At 37.6% G+C, this 25,525-nt stretch overlaps 1 protein-coding gene across 1 annotated transcript in view; it reads left to right on the top strand.

Moving 5' to 3' along the window:
* LOC126100142 (aldo-keto reductase family 1 member B1-like) overlaps positions 1-25,525 on the top strand; it is a 65,561-nt gene that overhangs the window by 25,669 nt on the left and 14,367 nt on the right. Inside the window, exons 3-5 of the mRNA XM_049910682.1 lie at positions 3,509-3,625; positions 15,112-15,303; positions 21,842-22,045. Of these exons, the coding sequence (XP_049766639.1) occupies positions 3,509-3,625; positions 15,112-15,303; positions 21,842-22,045 (513 nt within the window). The remainder of the gene's footprint in view (positions 1-3,508; positions 3,626-15,111; positions 15,304-21,841; positions 22,046-25,525) is intronic.

Below are 25,525 nucleotides of genomic sequence, written 5' to 3' on the forward strand. Positions count from 1 at the left end.
CAAGATAATGTCTGCTCACACATGGCAAGAATTTCTACTGCATGACTTCATGCTTGCTAAACCCAGAATTGACCAGAAAGGTTGCTGGATATCTTCCTAACTGAGAATGTCTGGAGCATTCTGAGAAATGCCCTCTGACCATCGTGGGATTTTGGCAACATAGCATGCCAGTTAGAGAGAATTTGGCACATATCCTTCAGAAGGACATTCAACAACTCTATTGATAGCTGCTTGCATAAGGACCAGAAGTGGAACGATGTATTATTGACTTACTCAATTTGTGAAGCTCTTTCTCTTGAGTAAATCATCTGATTTTTCTGAAACTACGATCATTTTATGTCTGTACATGTACATCACATCTACTGACTTCTGTCCCATTCAGATAATTCATTTGTGGCATGGTTGTTTCCTTTTTCGTTTTTTTTAAATATACCCTTGATACCCTGGATACTGGCAATGGGATGGAGGTGACATTGAAGCTGGTCCCAGACACTTTCTATTGGGCACAGATGTGGCAATCTTGCTGGCGAAGGGTGTGCCTGATGTAGATGAGCATTGTCTGTCGAAACATGGCATGATGATGATGTCACATGAAAGATAACACTTGAGGAAGCAGGATGTCTGTGGTGTACAAATGTGCTGTCAGAGTTCTCTCAGTCAGTACCAGCTCTCACTTGAAGCAATAGCCGATGACTCCACACGCTGACTCCAAATGGGTAAAACCGCTGTGCCTCTCCTAAACATAGGAATAACAGGACATGTTCCCAGGTTACTGATATACTCAGGAACAATGGTGATCTGGGGTGCTGCATAACCAAGATTCATTGCTGAACACAATGTGATGCCATTCATCAGCATTCCATACCTTCTGGTCATGGTAACACTCCATGCCATTTGTGTTGTGAAATCAGTCCACATATGGAGCGGTAAATCTCTAGTCTGGCTGCTGACAGTGGTGCAGATGTCACAGAATAATGCATAGAATAATTTATTTGTTGTCATATGACACGCACAGATGTGAAGGGATTGCTTGGTATACAGTTTGGTAATCCTCTCTTGTGACACTCAGATGTAATTGAATGAAACATTGATGAAAAGTATCCCTGGTATCATATTCCCATGCTGTCCAACACTGGATCACTGTCATATCTGAATGCTCAGCAAATGTAGAGGGTGCATGATTCAACCAGTTGGCCAAATGGAGACATATAATGAGGTTTTTTTTCATATGATGTCAGTTCTTAATGTCACTGTCTCACGTAAATCGTTGCATCTCCATGTCCTTCATAGTGAACACACAATGTCTGACACCATTTGTGCCCCTTACATTTCCTAACATACCTGGAACAACACTAAACATGAAAAATGCTAATGCACTCTACTGCCTTTCTATCTGTGACAGAGAATTTACATACCCATTGATTGTGTGTATGTGAATGGAGTTACATTGAATCCAACCATGTGTTCTGGCTGCTTCACTTTTTTTGTCAGGTGATGTAACTGAACAATTTCAATTTTCTTTTGTCCATCCATGTAAGGCAAAATGACTTAGGATGTAAATCTACCTGAGAAATTGGTAGTTTGAAAATAATACTTAACTTTAATATTAAAAAGATTTATAATCCATTTGTTGTTTGGATAATGCAAAAAACGATGTGTTTTATTACTAAAATCAATTAAAAGAGTATAAACAATAAAAATACATAAATAAAAAAAACAAATTTCAACACTAAAGTAATGGATATTTGTTCACCAGTTGCTATGATGCAAACATTGGAACTTTTGCTATCATACTGTTGCCAAAGTATTTAATTGTAGAACAGATGGATGTACAGACTGCATTAATAAATGGTAAAGTTTTCACAGAAATTTATATGAGGCATTTTCCAAGATACAAAGATGGAACAAGTAGAGTTTGTAAGTAATTTGAGGCATTACATGGTCTGAGAGAAAATCATCAAGCATGATATAATTCTTTGGATTAGTTTATAAAAGCCCTAATATGGTTACTGCCTATATGTACTGGTAACTGAAAATAATGTAAGCTATAAAACTGGGTTGGTTCAAGACTGAGATGTCACATTCAAGGTCATTTTCAAAGGCACTGATGAGGCTAAGGCAAAAATGCCAACAGGTCTCGAAGCTAGGAACTCTAGATCCAAACTAAAGCTGAGGGGTGAGCCAGAACATCTGTAGTAATACTATTCATACGCTACATTTATTTTGATAGATTGCTTGTTAGATACAGGGTGGCAATTATTGAACTATATGAAAAAATTGTAAATTAGTTGCAAACTATGGCATGCACACACTTTATTCAATATGTAAACATCACTACAGATATTTGGATTTAGGTTATGACATGTTCGATATGCCTGTCATCATTGGTGATGATGTGGTGCAGATGAATAGCAAAATTCTGCATGACCCACTGAAGTGTCAGAACACCAATGCTGTCAATGACCTCCAGAATGGCTGTTTTCAGCTAATTAATGATTTTGAGGTTATTGCTGTACACCTTATCTTGAATACAGCTGCACAAAAAGGAGTCACATGTGTTCACATATGGAGAATATGCAGCCAATCAAGGCCCATGCCAGTGGCCACTGGGTACCCCAGAGCCAGAATGTGGTCCCCAGAGAGCTCCTCCAGGACATCAGACACTCCCCTGCTTCAATGGGGTCGAGCTTAAGAGTTCCATCTTGTATGAGCCATATCTTGTCAAAATCAAGGTCACTTTGGGTAATTGGGATGAAATCATCTTCCAAAACCTTCACATACTGTTTGGCAGTCACCGTGCCATCAAGGAATATCGCACTGATTATTCCATGACTGGACACTGAACACCACACAGTCAACCATTGAGGGTGAAGAGACTTCTTAATTGTGAAGTGTGGATTCTCAGTCCCCCAAATGTGCCAATTTTGATTATTGACAAACCTGTCCAAATGCAAATGGCCAACAAAAAGACATGTCTGCATGCACATAATTCCCATTGCGACCTGCAGCCAACTGTGCAGTTTGAACATCCTAACACAAACACTTCAGAAGTTATGACAATTTTATTTCATATAGTTCAATATGTGTCACCCTGTATCTATACCATAGTGTTTTTAAAAAATATTGTACAAGTATGTCTAAATTATTTAATGGGTAAACTCTTTTTTTTATGCAGTGCAGTAATACAATCTGAGTGAAGAGGTTGAAAAATCAGCCAACTAATTGCAAACCAAAGGTTTATTAGCCATTGACCTAGGTTTTGATATTTCAAAAAATGTCTTCTTCAAAAGGAATGGATCTTGTTACATCACTCCTCCTGAAGAAGATATTTTTAGAAATGCCAAAACGTAGGCCAAAGGCTAATAAACTTTTGTTTTGCAAATGATTGGCTGATTTTTCAGCCTCTTCAGATTTACATGGATGTTGTTTTGCAGCCGTGTTTAAGATTTTGAAATCTGAGTGAATTACAGCAGACAGAAATTTATATAAAATGAAATTATTGTTTCAGTTGTGGAACACCTGTCATAGACCAGACTTGGTTGTGCCAACCTGTAAGAAGACATTAGCAGATCTTAAGCTAGATTATGTTGATCTTTATCTTGTACACTGGCCATTTTCATACAAGGTGAGTTGACAAATAAAACAACAATACCTAATAAACAAATGGAAGCTATGATTATCTTAGCAGATCATTCTTAATATAAATTAATTCCTAGGAGATCTCATAAAGCATAGCCATGTGTCATTCTAAATATCAGCAACTATGAAGTAAAAGTTTTCTTTAGAAATAACAGGCACATTTGTAAAAAGATAATACAAAATGAAAGCTATTTTTTAAGGATCTGCTTACTTTAAAATATCAGCAATCTATTCTGTACCAGTGTTCATCTCCTAATGTAAGCTGCTAATTACCTATCTCAAAAAATTAGTTTATTTACAGCAACCAACATGGGATCCAAAACCAAAATGTAACTTAAGAACCATAGACTGAGAATATAAAATTAGTTTATCTATAGCAACCAACATGGGATCTAAAACCAAAATGTAACTTAAGACTCATAGACTGAGAATGCATTACAGTAGTGATTGTGTATGGCAAGATTTCAAAATGTCCTTAGTATCTTTCTAGGGTTACATTGCACCAGATGTCTATGTGCAGGTCACATAATTACAATAAATTATGGACTGGTGACTTGTGTGCACAAGGCTGAATCCTCGCAGTGTCACAGATGTGTTCCGTTGGCTTCAGTTGATGCATATTTAGTGGCCAAGACATAAAAGTGATTTCTGTAGCATGCTCTTCAAACCATTGTAGCACAATTCTGGCCTTGTTAAACAGCTAGTTATCCTTCACCATTGAGGAAGACATAAAGAATGATGGGATGCAGGTGATCTGTAACAATGATCATGTAGTCCAGAGCTACCAGGCTGTCTTTGATTAATACCACAGGTCACTTGGAAGCACTAGTGAAGTCCCCCAAACAGTAATACTGCCTCTTCTGACCTGCAACCATGGTGATATACATGTCTCCATTAGCCATTCACCTGGATGACAGCATATCTAGGTACAACCAATGAGCTGATGTAACAGGAAACAAGATTCATCCAAGCAAGCAACAGCGTACCATTGATCCACAGTCCAATCTTGATGACTGTGTATGCACTGCAGTCATAATTGCTGATGTCACTGGGTCAACATGGGAATACATAGGGCTCGTATGCTGTGGAGCCCCATGTTCGACAATATGCACTGAATGGTGTGCACCACATCACTTGTGTATCCACCAGCATCATATTCTCTCATAAATCTTCCACAGATTATTGCCTGCTTTAACAACCAATCTCCACATTTTGTGATGAGATGAAGATGTCCAACACCTTATTGCCTATTCTTAGTTTCACTGTCCTTCAACATCTTTCCATAGGTGATCATGACAGGAGCACAGGATTTATGACCAATTGAAATGATTCTTCTCAGGTGCTGAGCTACAGTAATCTGCCCTTTGTCAAAATTGCATACATCAGTGAATTTCCCCCAATTTACAACTGTATTATTGCTAGAATTGTCCTCCATTTGTCTCTGCTCCACTTACATATGTTCCTTAATGTATTACCAGGTGGCATTTAATCTCATAGCAGGCAATATCATAATATTTTGGCTCATCACCATATATCTCTCTATGCTGTAAATTTCTCTATAACCACATAATCATTAAGAAGTTTCTAGAATATCTTTTCTCTCACTGTTCCACAGATACTTTGGCAGACACTTTACAAGTTGTACAGCAGATTATGGATGACTTCTTCAACAGCTCTGTCTGAGTGGTATATGTCTCAGCTAGTCTCTATTTCTTGTGTCATATGAAAGGGCTTTTAGTGATCTATTGCAGTTTATTGAGGGAACTATTGTTCTATTTATGTAAATAGATGGAAATGAGAATATTTGTAGGTTTTGTAAGATTTTTTGCATTAGTTTCTTTGTTTCTTATTCGGAATAATCCTAATGCCTTTTTTTGCAATACATAAATTATTTTTGTACTGCTGGAGTACACAGAAAGTTCTCATTGGCATAATGTGAAAACTGTTTCGTAATAGACAGTGCTTCATTTACAGCAGACATTTCTGTACGTTGTCCCACTTGAAGCTTAATGCCTAATATAATGCCCAAAAATTTTACAAGGATAAATTTTTCCAGTCTTTTATCATCCATAGATATATCTATGGGGTTATCCTTTTCTGTATTAGTGATGACAATGAACTTTCTTCTGTTTTAGTTTTATTGGTAACTAAGTTTTTATGAACCATTACACTATATTATTAGTTGAAATAAATCTGCTGTTTCAGGTTTTTATGAATTTTTTTCTACAGTTACTGATGTCAGATCAACAGCATAGAGTATTTTTGTTCCTTCTGACTACCTTCAATATTTTTTTGAAAGAGTCTGAACAAAAGTGGGCAAAGTACTGATTCCTGGGATAATGGCACATCATAATTACTGACAGTAATTTCAGATCTGTTTCAAATTCTGTGCAGAAAGATCAGGAAGTTTATTATCCCAGACAGCGATGAATGTTAGTGGGTTGTATGAGGTGAACAGTTCACCCAAGCTGTGTTACTTCCAAACCTTAGCAGTGTGCAGATTGCTTAGAAATAGACAGCTGTTCAAACAATGAACATAATATTGTTCCACAGTGCAATATGGTTGCTGCTAAAATTATAAATTTATCAGTTAAGGAGTTACCTTTGATCCAATGCATCATTTACAATAAATTTTGTATTATAGAGGTATAAAAATGTCAGAGGATGATATTTGTTGGAACTTTAGCACCATAAAATACTAGTGTAAAGACTATAGCTGTGTCCATGAAGCACCAGCTGTCTATAGCTATATTCAGTCATGTCAGTGATGGTTTGTTCACCACTACAGACACACAAAGAATTTTGGCCTTTGTTACTTCATACTCTATTTGGAAGCATTTAAACTGGACTCTGATCTACCTCATGACAATGAAACACAACAGATTCACCACCGGGTCTTCAGCATTTCCATTCTTTCTTGAAATGATCCCTCTTAAGTTCTTGCTCCACTCCTCTTTCAAATCAAAGTTAGCATTGATTAGTTCTTCTGACTATAAATAAACTCCACATCTTAGCATTGGATAAAGTCATTACAGTTCCTGTAGGGAGTAGAGAGCAAGATCTGTAATGATTTTTTTCTCTCTTGGTAATGTTTTATGAATGAATAAATATCTAAATCTACACCTGTGTCATACTCCGCAAGCAACCTAGGTGCCAGGAGTAAAATACAGGGAGCAAAAGGCTATTTACAATTTATACAGAAACCAGATGCCAGTTATAAGAGTAGAGGGGTGTGAAAGGGAAGCAACGGTTGAGAAGGGAGTGAGACAGGGTTGTAGACTAGCCCCAATGTTATTCAATCCATATACTGAGCAAGCAGTAAAGGAAACAAAAGAACAATTTGGAGCAGGAATTAAAATCCATGGAGAAGAAATAAAAACTTTGAGGTTTGCCAATGATATTGTAATTCTATCAGAGACAGCAAAGGGCCTGGAAGAGCAGTTGAACAGAATGGACAGTGTCTTGAAAGGAGGACATAAGATGAACATCAACAAAAGCAAAACAAGGATAATGGAATGTAGTCGAATGGAGTCAGGTAATGGTGAGGGGATTAGATTAGGAAATGAGACACTTAAAGTAGTAGATGAGTTTTGCTATTTGGTGAGCAAAATAACTGATGATGGTTGAAGCAGAGTAGATATAAAATGTAGACTGGGTACGGCAAGGAAGCATTTCTGAATAAGAGAAATTTGTTAACATCGAGTATAGATTTAAGTGTCAGGAAATCATTTATGGAAGTATTTGAATGGAGTGTAGCCATGTATGGAAGTGAGACATGGATAATAAATAGTTTAGATGTGAAGAGAATAGAAGCTTTCGAAATCTGGTGCAACAGATGAATGCAGAAGATTAGATGGGGAGATCACGTAAGTAATGAGGAGGTACTGAAGAGAATTGAGGAGAAGAGGTAATTGTGGCACAGCTTGACTAAAAGGAGGGACTGATTGGTAGGACATGCCCTGAGGCATCAAGAGATCACCAATTTAGTATTGGAGGGTATTGTGAAGGACGAAAATAGTAGAGGTAGACCAAAAGATGAATACACCTAGCAGATTCAGAAGGATGTGGGTTGCAGTAGGTACTTAGAGATGAAGAAGCTTGCACAGGAGAGAGTAGCACAGAGAGCTGCATCAAACCAGTCTCTGAACTGAAGACCACCACAACAACAACACTGATTTTACATAAGACCAAGACCTCTTACAGTTTTTACTTAGATTGGTTGACAAAGTTTTACTTTCAAAGTCACTGAACACTTCTCTCATTGCTCTCCTTACGCTCATTTTCACTTCATTCAGTTCTTGTTTGTCAGCGAGGTTTTTGTTCTCTTGACTCTGAGATGAAGTTGTCTTCATTTATGTAGCAGTTTTATGACATGGCTATGAAACCATGGTGTGTCTTTTACATCACTTTGTTCTTCACATCTTTGTCCTCATCAACAAATATTTGATGCTGACTGCTCATATACTTTGAAATTTGTATCCTGTCACCCTTGCTAGGAAAAAATATCTTCCTACCTATGTTAACATTCTTTGAAAGATGCATTGTCATGGATGCTATCACACCCTTATAATCACTGATATCTTGCTCTACATTAAATGATTGGATAAGTTTAGGTCTTTATGTTGCCAGGAGGTTTAAGATGTCACCTTTATGAGCTGGTTCTCTAACTATAAGCTCAAAGTAATGTTTGGACAACAAATCCACAAAAATATCACATTAATCCCTGTTTCTTGCACCAGTTTTGATAGCATGGCACTTCCAATCTATACCTGGCAAGTTGAAGTCACCCCTTATTACAATGGCATGATCAGGAAAATTGTTAACAATACTCTGCAAGTTCTGTCTGAAGTGCTCTACCACTAGAGCTCCTGACCCAGGTGGTCTATAAAAGCATCTGATTACCATTTTTGACTGATCTTTGATACTTAACTTCATCCAGATTAATTCACAAATGAAATCCATGATAACCTCACTAGATTTTATTGAATTCTTTATTGCAATAAACACGCCATGACCCCTGGTGACTACCCTATCCTTACAATAAATATTCCAATCTGAACTTAGGATTTCACTGTTATTAACACCCTGTCTCAAGAAACTTTCTGTTCCTAACACTATCTGTGCATTATAGACTTCAGTAAGAGATACCAATTCTGGGACCTTTCCTTGGATGCTCCAGCAGTTTACTAAAATCATATCAACCTTTTCTATCTCTGATCTGTGAAGATGAATATTCTCTGTGGCCACTATGGCTAATTTATCAGACCAAACATCTTTGATCCCAAGGGTGGATTCCTCCAACCTAAAAAAGCTCCATAAGCACGTCACATGTGCTCCGCTAACCTAGTAGCTGCTTCCTGCATGTAGTGCACACCTGATCTATTAAGAGGAACCCTAGAATTCTACACCTGATAGTGGAGGTTGAAAAATTCGCGTCTGATAATGTTGCAGAGTTGTCTGAGCCTCTAGTTTTGACGTTTCACTCTGCTCCTAACCATAGGTCTGTGATCAACCCTGGCTGTGATGTTAAAAATAGACTGCTTAGCCTCTACCCCACATGTGATGCTAGTTGCCTTCTCCAAATCAGATATATGTTGAAAGGAGCCAAGGATGCCCTCAGAACCCAAGCGGCAGGCACCATTTGTGCCAATACATGTGACTACATGGAGCCGGCTGCACCCAGTGTGCTTGATAGCCACTGGCAGGCCTCCTCTATACCACAGATGAGACCCCACTGTTAAACATACCAAGTGCACACTGACATTCTTTACTACCTCACCTGCTTTTTCTGTGAGGGTCTCTATCACTCACCTAACATTGGAGGTCCCAGTGAGCTCTGCACTTGTCCAGACTGGGTAGAAAAATTGGCCACTGGCCCAACAGGCTTGGAGTTATCATCAACACTGGGTAGCACCTCATATCTGTTGCATAGGCATAAGAGCCAGCTGCATAACCTGATCTCTCTTTCACATTCTGCCAGTGACTTAAGAACTTACCACTGTCTGCTATCTACTCTCAAATGAGGACAGACTGGTCAGATGTTGCACATCAGAAGATGCAGCAATGCCCAGGTAACCAGGAGATTCCAATGACACCAAAGGTGCCGCAGGTCTCATCACCAGCTCCCCAATGTTTTTCCAACTTCGTGCATTAGCCAGAAGCATGTCAACAGTAGCCAATACAGCTTCCAGCTGTTTACAGACAGCAGCCAATACTCCTTGTGTCTGTTCTCAACAAGCACAGTCCCTAGCCATATCATAGAGAGTAAAACATTGATATAAGGTTTCAAATGGCCCTACTGAGTTTGGAATGAATGCAAAATATAATGAGGAAAATAAAGAAACACTAAAAGTTGCTCTGCAGCTTTTTCACTATATCCTGAGACGTAAAGCTCTTAAACAGCAATAAATTTCTGTACTGAAGTGAATATATCCACACTTACCTGTTACGAGAAACTCTGCTTACCAAAAGCTACTGCATAAGATAAGTAAGCATACTGGAATGAACTGATCTAAGCTGCATGCTGTGTACCAGCACAAGAATTAAACTTAATGGCATGGTGTGGAGCTACTGGTGGTGGGAAAATTACACTAGGAAACCACCTTGAACAAAGATATGCACCAAGATTTATGCAAGAACAAAAACTTAAGAGTAATTTGCTAACCACTAGTCTACACAATAAAATACACAGGTGTAGTTCAGTTCTTTGCAGAGAAAAAGACAGAAACTAAATTAAATTACTGTCTACTGCTGCTGCTCCTACTTCTGCTGGGATGTCCACTCAGCTTGGCATCTGCCAATACATAAGGTATCTTATGGTAAATTAATGGGAGAGCAGGACTGGGATGGAAAGGAACCAACTAACAGGTATGGATTGCAGTTTTTATGATGCTGAAAACCTATAAGAAGAGATCTTAATAGAAACAGAAGTGAGAAAAGACAATGAAGGTGAGGAATGCACAGAGTTCATATGACCATTTCACATTTAGAGAACTTCAACTAATATGTATATGGTTGCATACTGTTAAAAATGGTTGAGTGTTAAACTGATAGCAGACCAACTTAAGGGGATACGGAATCACCTATCCCCGCAATGTTAATATATGCCTACTATAGGGAACATTTTCTCACAAACTACTGGAGACAGAGAGGTAAAAATTTTACTGTATGTGCATTCATATGTTACAACAATACTGAAACAACAGTTTATTGTCAAAGTATTTTCTTACAGAGATATTGTACATTTACTTTTAAGTAAATTTTTTCCATCGCTTTTTACTAGACTATCACCCCTAAGTCTTTTGTAAATCAAGTAATTAAAAAATCGTTGTTTCAGTATGTAATAGGGACCTATGTCACTACGTCATAAAAATTTCAGACTTCTAGGTTGACCAGTACCTGAGATAATGTTCCTAGATGAAGTAAAAAGTAAACTTACGGGAAACGGAGAAAGAAGATTAAAACATTCCTGATCCGTAGCTAATACCCCCTTCACAGTCTTCATAATCATCTTCAAGTCTTCTTTTGGCACCCCTCTGCACCTGTCTTGCTTTTTTCACTAATGTCTTGATTATATTATCAGCATGCCTTAGTCTGTGCTGATCTAAAAAGAACATAGCACGTACCGTACGGGAACCAACACACATACCCAACTTTTGAAGGACCTGGCATTTAGTTATATTTCCAAGATTGAAGGTTGCCACAGCATCATACACACCAAAATGTAGTGTATTAATTCCGACAAACACTGTTTTTGGGAGACGATGCCATATCACACTATTCAAGCACTCATTGGGGTTCTGCGTTTTTCCGTGAAGACATTTCATCAGAAGACTTCTGTCAGCCAGATCTCTGAAAATGGGCTTTATTTCTGCCATGATGGCTGATGGTAGACTGTGGTGGTGAATGTATTTCTCTCCTGTTGTTAGTCCCCTATTGTATTTACACCAGCTGTTTTCACCTTTGGGGCACAAACCATGTTGTGGATGCTCATCCGTGGATGCGGTGTGGAAATATAAAGCCCATATAGCTCTCCTCATTTCTTCAAGATTGCCTGTATTTTGCCTGATTGCAAGGCCATAGCAGTTCTGAATGTGGTCTATTATGGAATCAGTCAATCTTCCTCTGCCATCCAAGGTTTTCCCATCATCTAGTTTTTTCCCTTTCATAACTGATTTTAACCTTCTCAGCCTGGCACCCATTCTCTTCTGCACATGTCCTATACATTCAAGTTTGCTTATATTTACACTGTTCCCATATGGTTTGCTTTCCAAAACTTCTTTGAATGCTTTAGAGTCACCATCTCCCAGATATTTGACATAGCGAACATTATACCACTGTGAAGAGCGATGAAAAATTTTCTTCACCCCAGCAACCTCCATGCCACCACTACTACCATAATAATTAGCAATACAGTCATCACTGTGTTCATTTTTCAGCCTGCCTGTGCACCTACAGTATTTAGGCATTATTGCAACATCAATAACCTTGCCAGTATCAACACTAGTTGCTGTTACAACACCATTGTTGGAGGTGTGGCCCCTTTTCTGCCACGTGCCATCAAACGCCACTGTGAGGTCACGACTGCCGTCATTTTCTTCCACTGCTTCTTCCACAGCAACCTGCATTGACTTCTGTGCTACATCTTCAACTGCAGATCCTAGTACATAATTGTAAGCTTCAAACTTTGAAGGTGCACTTGGAAGATTTAGAACACCACATAGCATATCACCAGCTGCTTTGCCCTTACCAATTGCTCGCAATCCATAAACTAACCTAATATTTACACTATAAAGTTCAGTTTTCTTGTATCCATTATTTACAGTTACTGAAACCGAACTTGGAAACTTACAGCTGTATTTACAAACACTGCATATTAAATTAAACTGGGCAGCCAGGCCAACATGGGATTCTACTTTCAGAGAAACGTTTCCATGACATTTTTTGCAGCACAAACTGTTTTCAAGAGCTTCACACAATATATTCGTATCAATGAGTTCAAAAACTTCATTCCCTCTATCAAGTAAATTATATTTCTCTTCCAAATCTCTTAGTTTTTTATGAGAAGCACTGTTTTCATTTGGTGTAAGTTCGTTCGGCAAATCAGTAATAAGTGGATTCACATTTTCCAACAGTGATGATGATGAACTGCTTTGCTTTGCTAATGAATCATTATTTCTTTTCTTTTGCCAGTTCACACGCTTTTTAAATACTTTTGCTTTAGCTCTAGGCATTTTCACTGCGAAAAATGAAGCACTAAATACGAAATAACTCAACAACTACTACTTTCTTATATCACACTGTTTACAAAACAGTCCCGCCACAAAGTCAAAGAGTAACTTGAGGAAACCAGAGAGAAACATTTTCGGGCAACTAGTGTATAAATAGTCGCTGGAAACCGGGATATTTGAATTCATGTCACTTTAAAGGTACTGCCAAAAAGTTCATGGTCAGCCACGAGAGACGTGTATAACTAAAGCGCAATACCCGATCTCACAAATATATAAAAATAAAATAGTTATAATTGTAGTAGAGCTATGTATGATACGTCATTTTAAAGAGGAAACATGGCAGAATATAATACGCCAATAAAAAAAAATTCGATTTTTTAACCCAAAATCCGATTCCGTATCCCCTTAAAATTTTGAAATCATTATATGTGAAAGAATAAAATGGAACTGTATATGCACATGATGTGTTAAATTTTCGTGTGTGTGTTTTATTTTCCTTGTTGTAGAAGTCTGTGTATGAGTCATAGTTGAAATATTACGTATTAGCTGCTCATTTCCAAATATCCTTCAGTGAAGGAAGGTACAATTAATTAGTTAAAGAGGAAACGGATAATCATTTCCTTACAGCTCTACAGGGACTATACATAAAGAGTTCATGCTCACGTACAATTAATAAACAGCGGGAAGGCAGGATAGTTATTGTTTAGTCTTTAATGCATCACTGGCAGCATGGTCACTGGAGGGATAACATAAGCATATTTGTACAACAATGTGTAAAGAAACTCTTTGATGTCTACATGTACCCATTCTGGCACCAATTTCAGTGAGTTAGGAAGAAAAACATAAATCAAAGCTGGCTGCAGAAGTATTTTTCTCAATTCAAGTGCTGTTGCACAACCACTCTGACAGCTTGTTCAAAATGGAAATTAAAGAGAAGAACAATGGGCACATACTGAGAGAGCCCAACACCAAGGAGCTGATTAAGGCAATATGACTAATAATGGATGTTAACTGCTGCTCTCTTTATTTCTTCCTGTATTGTATGTGAGCCTGTGTGTGCATACACATACTTGCTATTGATTTGGACTTACTTTCAATTAGTGTGTGGCATTTTATATCTGCTTATTATTTGAATGAATTTAGAATAAAACTTGGAAAGTAGGAGAGAAGTACTAACAGAACTGAAGTAAGAGCCAGTAAGAGAATTGCTCCTGAATTGGATCATATGTTTCTTAAAATATTAAAAATTACTATATTTCTTGTGAAATACTTACACTGCTGTTTTTGGTATAAATTCTGGACTATTACCCAATATTTTTTGTGTATTTAGTCAGAGACAATTACTTTACATGTTCCTTTATAGACAGATGATTCTACTACTTCTTTCACTTAGAAGAAAAGAAAGTAAATGAAATGAAATAGAAAAACCCACCAACAATTTACAAGTTCAGCACAAATGATAAATGATAAATGTGGCAGTCTTTGTTAATGACTTATTTGTTCTGAACAAGAGGAGGAAAGAGTATGGGGATGCTAGACTATCCAGGTCCAAGTGGGGAGGGTCTCAGGAATTGGATAAACAATGCCACAGCTTCACAGGACAAGATGGAGATCTGAAATGAAATGAAATGGCGGAGAGGCTAGATAATGTGTCAGAGGTAAAGGAAGGCAATACTTTTAACCTTGGAAATTTATCAGCTCAGACTCATGTTGTGAAAATGTTGTGAAGGTATCAGAGTCAGAAAAGGGCACAACACTACTTGCATCACCAGTATAGGAAGTTTTCTCTAAGCAGTCCAAACAAAGATTGACATAATAAGGAGCTGTCTTTATGCCCATAGATTTACCCTGACCCATTTGTACATCTTGATCCAATCATTTCTCTCTATAATTAAATTTTTTCTAAAAACAATAACCCTTTCTTGAATGTTTCATCTTTTGCCTGCTTAATAAAAAGTATTTTTTCAATATTCACCATACTACTAATTCTTTCCATTCTATATGTTTATGTTCTTTGTCTTTATTTATTGCCATGTGATATAATTTCAGTTTTCAGTTTGGTAAGCGACGATGACTATTTTTATAAAATTATGAAACAGATTAGCTGGCCAATACTTACTTCAGGATATGATGTGGTAGTGCCAGCAGTTCTGTATCATAATTTTATCATAAATAACTTTTGATACAGATGACTCTTTAGTAGTATATTAACTTTAGTAACCAAGTTCTATTATCTTAACAGGAGGGGGATGATTTTTACCCCTCAGAGAATGGTATTGCAATTACTACTGACATTGACTATCTGGATACATGGAAACAAATGGAAGAGTGTGTTAATTTAGGACTAGCAAAAAGCATTGGTGTTTCCAACTTCAACAGTAAGCAGCTCAGCAGATTGCTTGAAGCAGCTACCATCAAGCCAGTTACAAATCAGGTAACGAAATACAAATATTTTAATAAAGTTTTGTTTAGTGCAGAAAGTAAGACAGGTCTTCTTATTTCCTTACCGTTTTTTAATTATGGAGTAGTGATTCCAAGTAGAAATTTGTGATGGCTGTAAGATGGTTCATGAAGTCTTAAAACAGCTGCTCAGGCAGAACTTGCTTACACAATACAATAAAACTCTTATAATGGATATTTTTGAAATACAAGTAATGTTTTAGTTGCAGTCTCTTGCATTATATTACTCTGTAGATCCATATGGTTTGGAATATATATGGCATGATACCACATGGAGGTAATACTTTATTACACTCGAATGATACACAGTGAGAAGGAATGTCTGCTTGATTTGAAACCATAGAGTGCACTGTCACTGGGCAGTCTACACCAAATATAGTTTGTTCTGAAGTCAGATCATTTCTCAGTGGGGTTACACGATATGGTTTTTTGACAGGTCCTCTGCTGTTCTTAATATATATTAATGAATTGGCTTATTCTATATTCACAAAGATGCAAAGCTGGTACTTTTTGCCGATGATACAAGTATAGCTATCACACCCAACAGATAAGAATTAACTGGTGAAATTGTAAACGATGCTTTTCAGGAAATCATTAAGTGGTTCTCTGCAAATGGGCTCTCATTAAACTTTGACAAAACACAGTATATACAGTTCCACACAGTAAATGGAATGACACCATTGATAAATATAGACTTCGATCAGAAATCGGTAGCTAAGCTAGAATATTCAAAATTTCTAAGTGTATGCATTGAGGGGTTGAACTGGAAAAAACACACTGCGGATCTGCTGAAACGTTTGAGTTCAGTTACTTATGCTATTAGGGTCATTGCAAATTTTGGCGATATACATCTGAGTAAATTAGCTTACCATGCCTATTTTCATTCTCTGCTTTCGTATGGCATCTTATTCTGGGGTAACTCATCATTGAGTAAAAGAGCAATCATTGCACAAAAGTGCGTAATCAGAATAATTGCTGCAGCTCATCCAAGATCATCCTGCAGACACTTATTTAAAGAGCTAGAAATCTTCACTGTAGCCTCACAAAATAAATAAATAAATAAATAAATAAATAAATAAATATAGTTATAATAGAAGGAAACATTCCACGTAGGAAAAATATACCTAAAAACAAAGATGATGTGACTTACCAAATGAAAGTGCTGGCAGGTCGACAGACACACAAACGAACACAAACATACACACAAAATTCAAGCTTTCGCAACAAACTGTTGCCTCATCAGGAAAGAGGGAAGGAGAGGGAAAGACGAAAGGATGTGGGTTTTAAGGGAGAGGGTAAGGAGTCATTCCAGTCCCGGGAGCGGAAAGACTTACCTTAGGGGGAAAAAAGGACAGGTAAACACTCGCACACACACACATATCCAATGGCCAGCTTCACACGTCTGTCCACATCAAACCCATCAACAAGCAACAGTACCTCCATTATGACAGCTGCCACCCACTCCACATCAAACGGTCCCTTCCCTACAGCCTAGATCTTCATGGCAAACGAATCTGCTCCAGTCTGGAATCCCTGAACCATTACACCAACAACCTGAAAACAGCTTTCGCATCCTGCAACTACCCTCCCGACCTGGTACAGAAGCAAATAACCAGAGCCACTTCCTCATCCCTTCAAACCCAGAACCTCCCACAGAAGAACCCCAAAAGTGCCCCACTTGTGACAGGATACTTTCCGGGACTGGGTCAGACTCTGAATGTGGCTCTGCAGCAGGGATACGACTTCCTCAAATCCTGCCCTGAAATGAGATCCATCGTTCATGAAATCCTCCCCACTCCACCAAGAGTGTCTTTCCGCCGTCCACCTAACCTTCGTAACCTCTTAGTTAATCCCTATGAAATCCCCAAACCACCTTCCCTACCCTCTGGCTCCTACCCTTGTAACCACCCCCAGTGTAAAACCTGTCCCATGCACCCTCCCACCACCACCTACTCCAGTCCTGTAACCCAGAAGGTGTACACAATCAAAGGCAGAGCCACGTGCGAAAGCACCCTCGTGATTTATCAACTGACCTGCCTACACTGTGAAGCTTTCTATGTGGGAATGACCAGCAACAAACTGTCCATTCGCATGAATGGACACAGGCAGACAGTGTTTGTTGGTAATGAGGATCACCCTGTGGCTAAACATGCCATGGTGCACGGCCAGCACATCTTGGCACAGTGTTACACCATCCGGGTTATCTGGATACTTCCCACTAACACCAACCTGTCAGAACTCCGGAGATGGGAACTTGCCCTTCAGTATATCCTCTCTTCTCGTTATCTGCCAGGCCTCAACCTCCGCTAATTTCAAGTTGCCGCCACTCATACCTCACCTGTTTTTCAACAACATCTTTGCCTCTTTACTTCTGCCTCGACTGACATCTCTGCCCAAACTCTTTGCCTTTACAAATGTCTGCTTGTGTCTGTGTATGTGCGGGTGGACATGTGTGTGTGTGCGAGTGTATACCCGTCCTTTTTTCCCCCTAAGGGAAGTCTTTCAGCTCCTGGAATTGGAATGACTCCTTACCCTCTCTCTTAAAACCCACATCCTTCCGTCTTTCCCTGTCCTTCCCTCTTTCCTGATGAAGCAACCGTTGGTTGCAGATTGTATTGGTTTCTAGTTTCATAGCTGTGTACTAAAGAATTTTTAACATAGCAGGCAATGATGTTGTTGTTGTTGTTGTTGTTGTTTTTTTTTTTTTTTTTTTTTTTACACAATACTTTGAAAAATGTATTCACAGGGGACAGTTAGGATTTCCAGCTTTTGGAAATGTTCAAGGCAGTGAGCCCTACTGCCACTCCTGGTTATTATACGAATTGCTCTTTTCTGTAATTTGAAAACTTTTTGAATATTTTTACTGTTGACTCCCCAAAATATTATTCCATAGGTAATAAGAGAGTGGATATAAGAAAAATATACAGATCTGACACATGTAGTATCACACACTGCAATCAGAATTCTAAGAGTGTAGCAAGCTGTAGCGATTCTGTTAGTAAGTATATTAATATGTTCTTCCCATTTCAACTGACTATCAAAATGCATACCAAGAAATTTTGTGTAGTCTACACATTCTATAGTTTCATCATTTAACTTAAAGTTGTTATAGTGTGGTTTTTTGCAGACATAGAAGTTAACAGCATTTTCTTTTTTTTTAAATTTAGTCTTAGTTTATTATTGGATGCCCACTCATGCACACTGTTTAGTGTTTGTTTGGTTTTTTCTTTCAGTGCATCTGGTGATTTGTCACTGATCAGAACATTTGAGTCATCTGCAAACAATATTATTTGTCCATGCTTGATGCTCTGTGGGAAGTCTTTTATGTAAATGAGGCTAAGGACACTACCCTGTGGGACACCTATATTTACATAATTTGGGTCTGAAGTATACTTTACAATATAGTTTGAGCAACTTGAAATATGTGAGATTTCAGTTATCTGTCTTCTAGTTTTTAGATATGACTGGAACCACTTTTTCACAAGTCCCCTTATTCCCAGTTCATCTAACTTATTTAACAATATGTTGTGGTCTACTGTATCAAACACTTTAGTTAGATCAAGAAATATGCCTGTTGTGTAGTTCCCTTTATCTAATGCTTCTAGAATGTGTTTTGTGAGGTGTGCTGTTGCTGATTCTGTGCTTTTCCCCCAATTGAAATCCAAACTGATCAACAGACAGTAAGTTGTATTTATTTAAATAATTCATTAGCCTATCTTTCATAATAGTTTCTAATATTTTTGCAAAGCATGAGAGTAGAGAAATTGGCCTATAATTTTCAATTTTTCCTGCATCACATTTTTTGAAGAGAGATAGTAATTTAGAATATTTTAAATAGTCTGGAAAGTAGCCCTGCTTGAAAGATTGATTTATAATATCAACTAAAGGCGGAAGTAGGCTCTTGATACAGTCCTTAATTATAAAAATGAGGACTTCATCCAGACCAGCTGAGTTTTTGTTTTTCAGTTTGCTGACTGCTTTGTAGACTTCTTCCTGTGTTGTAGGGAATAACACCATTGAGTGTGATGCACCATTATTTGGCTTTTTGACCTGAGGGGCTATTAGAAAATTTTCCTGTAATTTTATTCCATTGCTACTAAAATAATCATTTATATAGTTTGCCAAATATATTGGGTCTTTTATTAGAGTCCCTTCCTCTTTGATTTTCAAGTTTGACAGATTCATTTCCAGTTTGGAGTTATGAGCTCTCTTTGCTGCAAGAATTATTTTCCTATATCTTTTTTAAAACAGTGAGAAAGCAGGATTAGTTTGCCTGTGTTTAATGGAGCTCAGGTACTTTAGTGTTTCAGAAGATTTTTTGATGCCTTTTTATACCCACTTGTTTTTTCCTGCTGTTGATAATGGACATAACACATTAGGAAATGTTTCTTCAAAATTTAATTTAAACAATGTCATGAAATTTTTGAATTTTTCATTTGCATCCACCTCTGAATATACTGAGTCCTATGTTTGTCCTGCTATCTGTATGGCAAACTCATATCTATTTTGTTTAGAAAAAATTCGTCAGTAAATATGCATTTTCTTTGTTTCTTCTGGAGCCACTTTTATATTAATGATTTGACCTGAGTGATCAGATAATCCTAGCTCAGCTACCACCACCTCACAGTTTTCTTTGCCTAAATCTGTTAATACCTGATCAACAGCTGTCTTTGAGTATTTTGTTATTCTTGTCGCACTGTTAACCATTGGAACTAGATTGAAACTTTGAGCAAGACTTAGTAATGATTCCCATATAGCATCAGGATTCAGTTTATCTACATTTAAGTCCCCACATATGAGAATGTGGTTCTTTGGAGTGGATATCTTGTCAAGAACATGATTAAGTTTGGAGAAAAAGATGTTGTGTCCTGTAAAAGTGTTGTAGAGGTGCTGATTTTGCTGTAGAGTATTTATTATCTGCCAGTGGTGCAAAACTGATGTCTCTTATCATGTGTGCTTATACACCCAAGTGGCTGAGGAGCATGAAAAATTTTGCAGCATCACCAGTGAAATCATGGGTGGTGAGGATGCTGTGTGTTATGACAAACCTTATGGAGGGCTGATTGGAATGAAATGGCAGTAGCTTGGGGTGAGCACTAAATTGGTTTTTAGGCAATCTCTGTGGGTGATTATGCCAAAAGCCATGGGAGGATTGGCAGTGGTAATGTAGCTCTGTGCCACCATGATTGAAAGTGTAGTCAGACTGTGCATCTGCATGGATGGCTGTGTTAGCACAGTAATGAAAATTACTACACATGGGCGTGAAGAGTCATCATTCATAGTGTGTGATCATGGGTACAATCGGACTGACACTAGTGGGTCAGAATGGACCACTTGCAAAACAGGGCTGGATGCTAATTCACACAGTAAGTTGGTCGTAGGATGCCACTGTTCAATGTTATTGGCAATTGTTGGTGCACTGCATGGATGATTGCCCTTATCACTTTTCAAGATACCCTTTTTCAGAGTGTTTGTTCCAAAACACTGTATACGCTGGCACTGCACTTGTTGGTGCATTTTGCAAATTTTGAATCAATGGTTACACAATGGTAGCATTATTGATACATAGTATCCAGTTTGGTGTGTATTTGCTGTAATTCGTGATTGGTGTGCGTCACCATTGTAGATCTATAAAGTGTGGGTATGATATGGAATACAAACATGATTTGGATAAAAGTAATACTTTATTGCACTCAAATGGTGAGAAGCATGTCTGCTCAATTTGAAACCATAGACTGCATTGTCACTGCACAGTCAACACCAAAGGTAGTCAGTCCATTATAAAGCAGGATCAGTTTTCAGTGGGGTTACACAATGAGATGTCCTCACAATTCAAATTATTACCACAAAGTATTGCAGCAAGGAGTCTACACTTTAATTTATTATATTACAGCCTGAAGAAATAAATGATCTTAAATTCTCTAAGTTGTAAATGTTATGCTGAAGTAACAGATGTAGCATTTAAATTGTGGTACTTTGTGTTAATGACCACTTTATGTTTTGGAAAAAAACTATTTCTGTTTTGTTTTTGAGAATAATTTTGTTCATACCCAAATAATATAACCGGCAGTCTTATTAACCTTAAGTAAATGTTATATACCTGTAGTTCATTATGGTAAGAAAAAACTATCCACCATGATAGAAGACATTACATCACCTGCTGAAATTGTCTGAATAACACAGTCTAAATCACAGTTTTTACCATATTTTTAAATATATTTTGCAACCCCAGTTGTATTTACTGTAATAATCAATAATAAATTATGACATCAACTGGGACTGATGTATGCTGCAGTAGAATGCTACAACTATGTCATTAAAGACATAAGATAAAAGAGTAGGATGTTCCTTGTTAGCAGAAAAATTGCACATGCACAATTAACTTACATAAATTATATCTAGAATGAATATAATGAGCATTCATGAGTTATGGTCCAAATGAAGTGGAAAGCTGTAGTCTCACAATGAGAATGTGAAACATGTAATTACTCACTTGAATTTCATTGTTGTAGATTGAATGTCATCCTTATCTTAACCAGAAGAAACTAATAGATTTCTGCAAGCAGAGGGACATAGTGATAACTGCTTACAGTCCACTTGCAAATCCATCTATGACAATGCCAGGAGGGGGAGTGCCATTATTGGAAAACCCAAAGATAAAGTTACTTGCTGCCAAGTACGGGAAGACAGTGGCTCAAGTTGTTCTTAGATATGTGGTAAGATATGTGCATTGTGATCTACAACTGTTAGTAAGAATTAAAGAGATTCATGTCATCATCATTTTCTATTTTGGTTTTGTTTGCTCTGAAAACAAAATAAGTAGAATATCTACTCTACATTTTAATAGACATCTACTCTTTTACAAAAGAACTCATATCAGTTTTCACATGTGCTGTCTTTGGTATGCCAGTAAAATGTCATTGGTTTTTTTAAATTTCAGATAAGTTGTTGGGTCTAGATTTCTACATATTTCAAACAATGGAAAATCCAGGACGGAATGTAACAACATAAGAGAAGGAAAGTTGCTACTCACCATATAGCAGAGATACTGAGCCGCGATAGGCACAATAAATGATTCACACAATCATAGCTTTCGGCCATTGAGGCCTTTGTCAGCAATAGAGACACACACACACACACACACACACACACACACACACGTACACACACACACACACTCATGCAAACGCAACTCGCATACACATCTGCAGTCTCAGAGAGCCTGAAACTACACTGACAGTGTAGTTTCAGTTCTGTAACCTATAACTGCATGCAACTGACTGACCTAAGTCCACTGGATGACAGCTCTTTTATACTCTCATTCAGGGCTTCTGCAAAGAAGCCTTTTAACAGTTAAAATCCCAGGTGTGGTCTCACAGACCGCTAGCATTTATTGTTGCTCTGTTGCAAATGCGTAATGGTGGCGTAGGAGATTATAGCATTGTTTAGTTGTTCTTTCTCAGAGCTTCTGAGGTTTCCTTTGTCAGTAACCACTTGAATGTGGCATGGAGCTATACTATTACTGCTTCTTTCATGCCACTGGTCTCTCAGACTGCACCTGGGACTTTGCGTTTTGGATTCAGTAGCCAAGTCTTCATCTACTGTTCATGTTTTACAGACTCTGACTTCGGGGATACTGTTTTCAAATTGTTTGAGGACAGTATAGGAAGTGATTTTGGATCATATAGTGACAATGACATTGAAAGTGAATGTAGTACAATATACAAACAGTGCAAAAGTGAAGATGAATTTATTTTGCCATCCGTGAATTCCTTGAATGAATCAAGTGATCAAAGTGATGAAGACACAAGTATGGAGACTGAATGTTTAGATCGAGGTTCTGCCAGAAATACATTAGATTGAAACAAATATCGCTGCTCATTGAAACCTCTTCCAACAACGGCCAATGGCATTACTTTTCTGTATGATGGGCATAGGTGGGGTGAATGCATTTGTCCTTCACAATTGCTACAAAGACAATACTCAAGTGAAACACTTTGATTTTTCAAGAAGCTTGTAGACTAATTGGTGCCACCACAGAAAAAAAGCAAGTCAACTAGTGTCACACACCCCATGAACTTTGTGTACCCTTCACTGTATTTTGGGTGTAGCAGAACTGAGAGTAGAAACCACTGTAGAATGATTGGAAAAATGCCAAAGATGCTCTGCCTGTGTCCCAAAAAAGAAGTGAAAGACATTGTATATTTGCCATTGTTGCAAGAAGCCAATCTAACTTGAATTCTCAACAACAATTTCCAGTGAATGTAAAGAAAACCTCTGAGAAAGAAACTAAACACCTAAAAAGTACCAGTTTAATTTTCATATTTTTGGATATTTTGTGGGAGTTTGTGTTATTATTATTATATTGTAATAATCAATAAAAATATAGCAAAAAGTAAAATTTAGAGTGCAGGATATTTGAGTTTTCATAGCATTAGCATTATCATGTAGTTTTCTGTTTAAATGCTTTTTTTCACAAAATTAAATTTTAAAATTTATTTTAATGTATGTTTTTTGTGTGATATTAATGCAATACGTTACATTAAATCTGAACTGTTCAACTGAAATTGGTGAACATAATTTTTGCCTATGTATAGTATAAGAGTAAGGGTACAATGTACATGCAGTTAAAGCTCAGAAGTGGGTCCTGGTATGACAAATGGAGTCAGGTGGTGTGGTAGCCCTATATCCTACATCCATGAGGAAGGGCATGCTTTTGAAGATATAAGGGCTGGGAAGTTTTTCCCTCCAGAAATTTCTAAAACATTCCTGAACATTGAACAGCATCCAAGAACATTCCAAACCATTTGAGAGTCTTTGAGAGCATTGAACGACATTGTAGAATGTTCCAAAATGATTTTTTGGCCAAAAATTGGCTTCTGCAGTTTGCTCCATAGCTATGGTAAGTTTGAATCTCTGGATCTTGGTAAGAGGTAATGATATCAAAAAAAAATTTCAGTTTCCTGAGCACATTATCTTAACATTTGTTAAAAATTTGATCTGTGGGCCACAATTATCTAAATAACTAACTACAGAAAATGGCTCAAAATTTAACTATACACTCTTTAGACATTTATTTAGAAATATCATTTTCCTGTTTTCAACAATCTTTATCCTTTATCAAGAGACAACCGAAAAACCATGATGTTTGGGCACTAAAAGTACCAGTTGGGGGGTGGTCACATCAATAATTTCTCTTCATGGTAAATCACCAAAATTTTTACCATAATAATGTTCTTAAATTGATATTCTCAATGAACCTTGAAACTTTTTTTGGTGTCATTATTTATTGTTACTGAGGTCTAGAGATTCAAAGTTATCATACTCACGCACTGCAAGGGTTCTGAGGTCACCAAACAGTGTTTTTAGGTGCTATTTTTTCACCAATAAAATATAATGAAGTACTCTCTTTGCATAATGGGCACTTCTCACCTATACAGGCTTTCTTGACCTGGAAATTATTTGATGGTGTCACCTGACCACATAAGCTCATTATAGAAAATTATTTTGTCATTCACAATTCTTCGTAGTTGCAAATCAAACACCACATTTTTGTGATATACTGTAGGTGTATGTAAATTAACGGGGGATCACTGCTGTCAGCTGCAACAGGACATTAAGCAGAATCAGTGGTGATGATGAAAATGTGTACTGGACCAGGATTCAAACCTGGAATCTCCTGCTTATTAGGCAGGTGCAGTAACCACTGCACCATCTGGAACAAAGCATTATTGCAACTGCACAGACTATTTCGGCATGCCTCATGGCCAATCCACACTCCCACTGAGCGCCACTTATCCACAGTCCCTGTTTACTATACTCCTGTTTGTTACTCAGAGATTTCCACAGAAGGTTGGACTTTTTTTGTATATGCGCTTGAAGGAAGGGGATCCATTGCCCAGCTAGGCTTATCAATTATATAAATGTTTAATGTTTGTCTGAAAGAGCAGACATGATGCAGAATCTGCAGCTACAAAGAAATACATGAAAATTAATGGGGATCCATTGCCCAGCTAGGCTTATCAATTATATAAATGTTTAATGTTTGTCTGAAAGAGCAGACATGATGCAGAATCTGCAGCTACAAAGAAATATATGAAAATTAATGGGGATGACTGCTGTCAGCTGTGACAGAACATCAAGCAGAATCAGCAGTGACAGTGAAAATGTATACCAGAGCAGGATATGAACCCACC

The sequence above is a fragment of the Schistocerca cancellata genome, chromosome 9 (genome assembly GCF_023864275.1).
Source record: "Schistocerca cancellata isolate TAMUIC-IGC-003103 chromosome 9, iqSchCanc2.1, whole genome shotgun sequence".
NCBI lineage: Eukaryota > Metazoa > Arthropoda > Insecta > Orthoptera > Acrididae > Schistocerca > Schistocerca cancellata.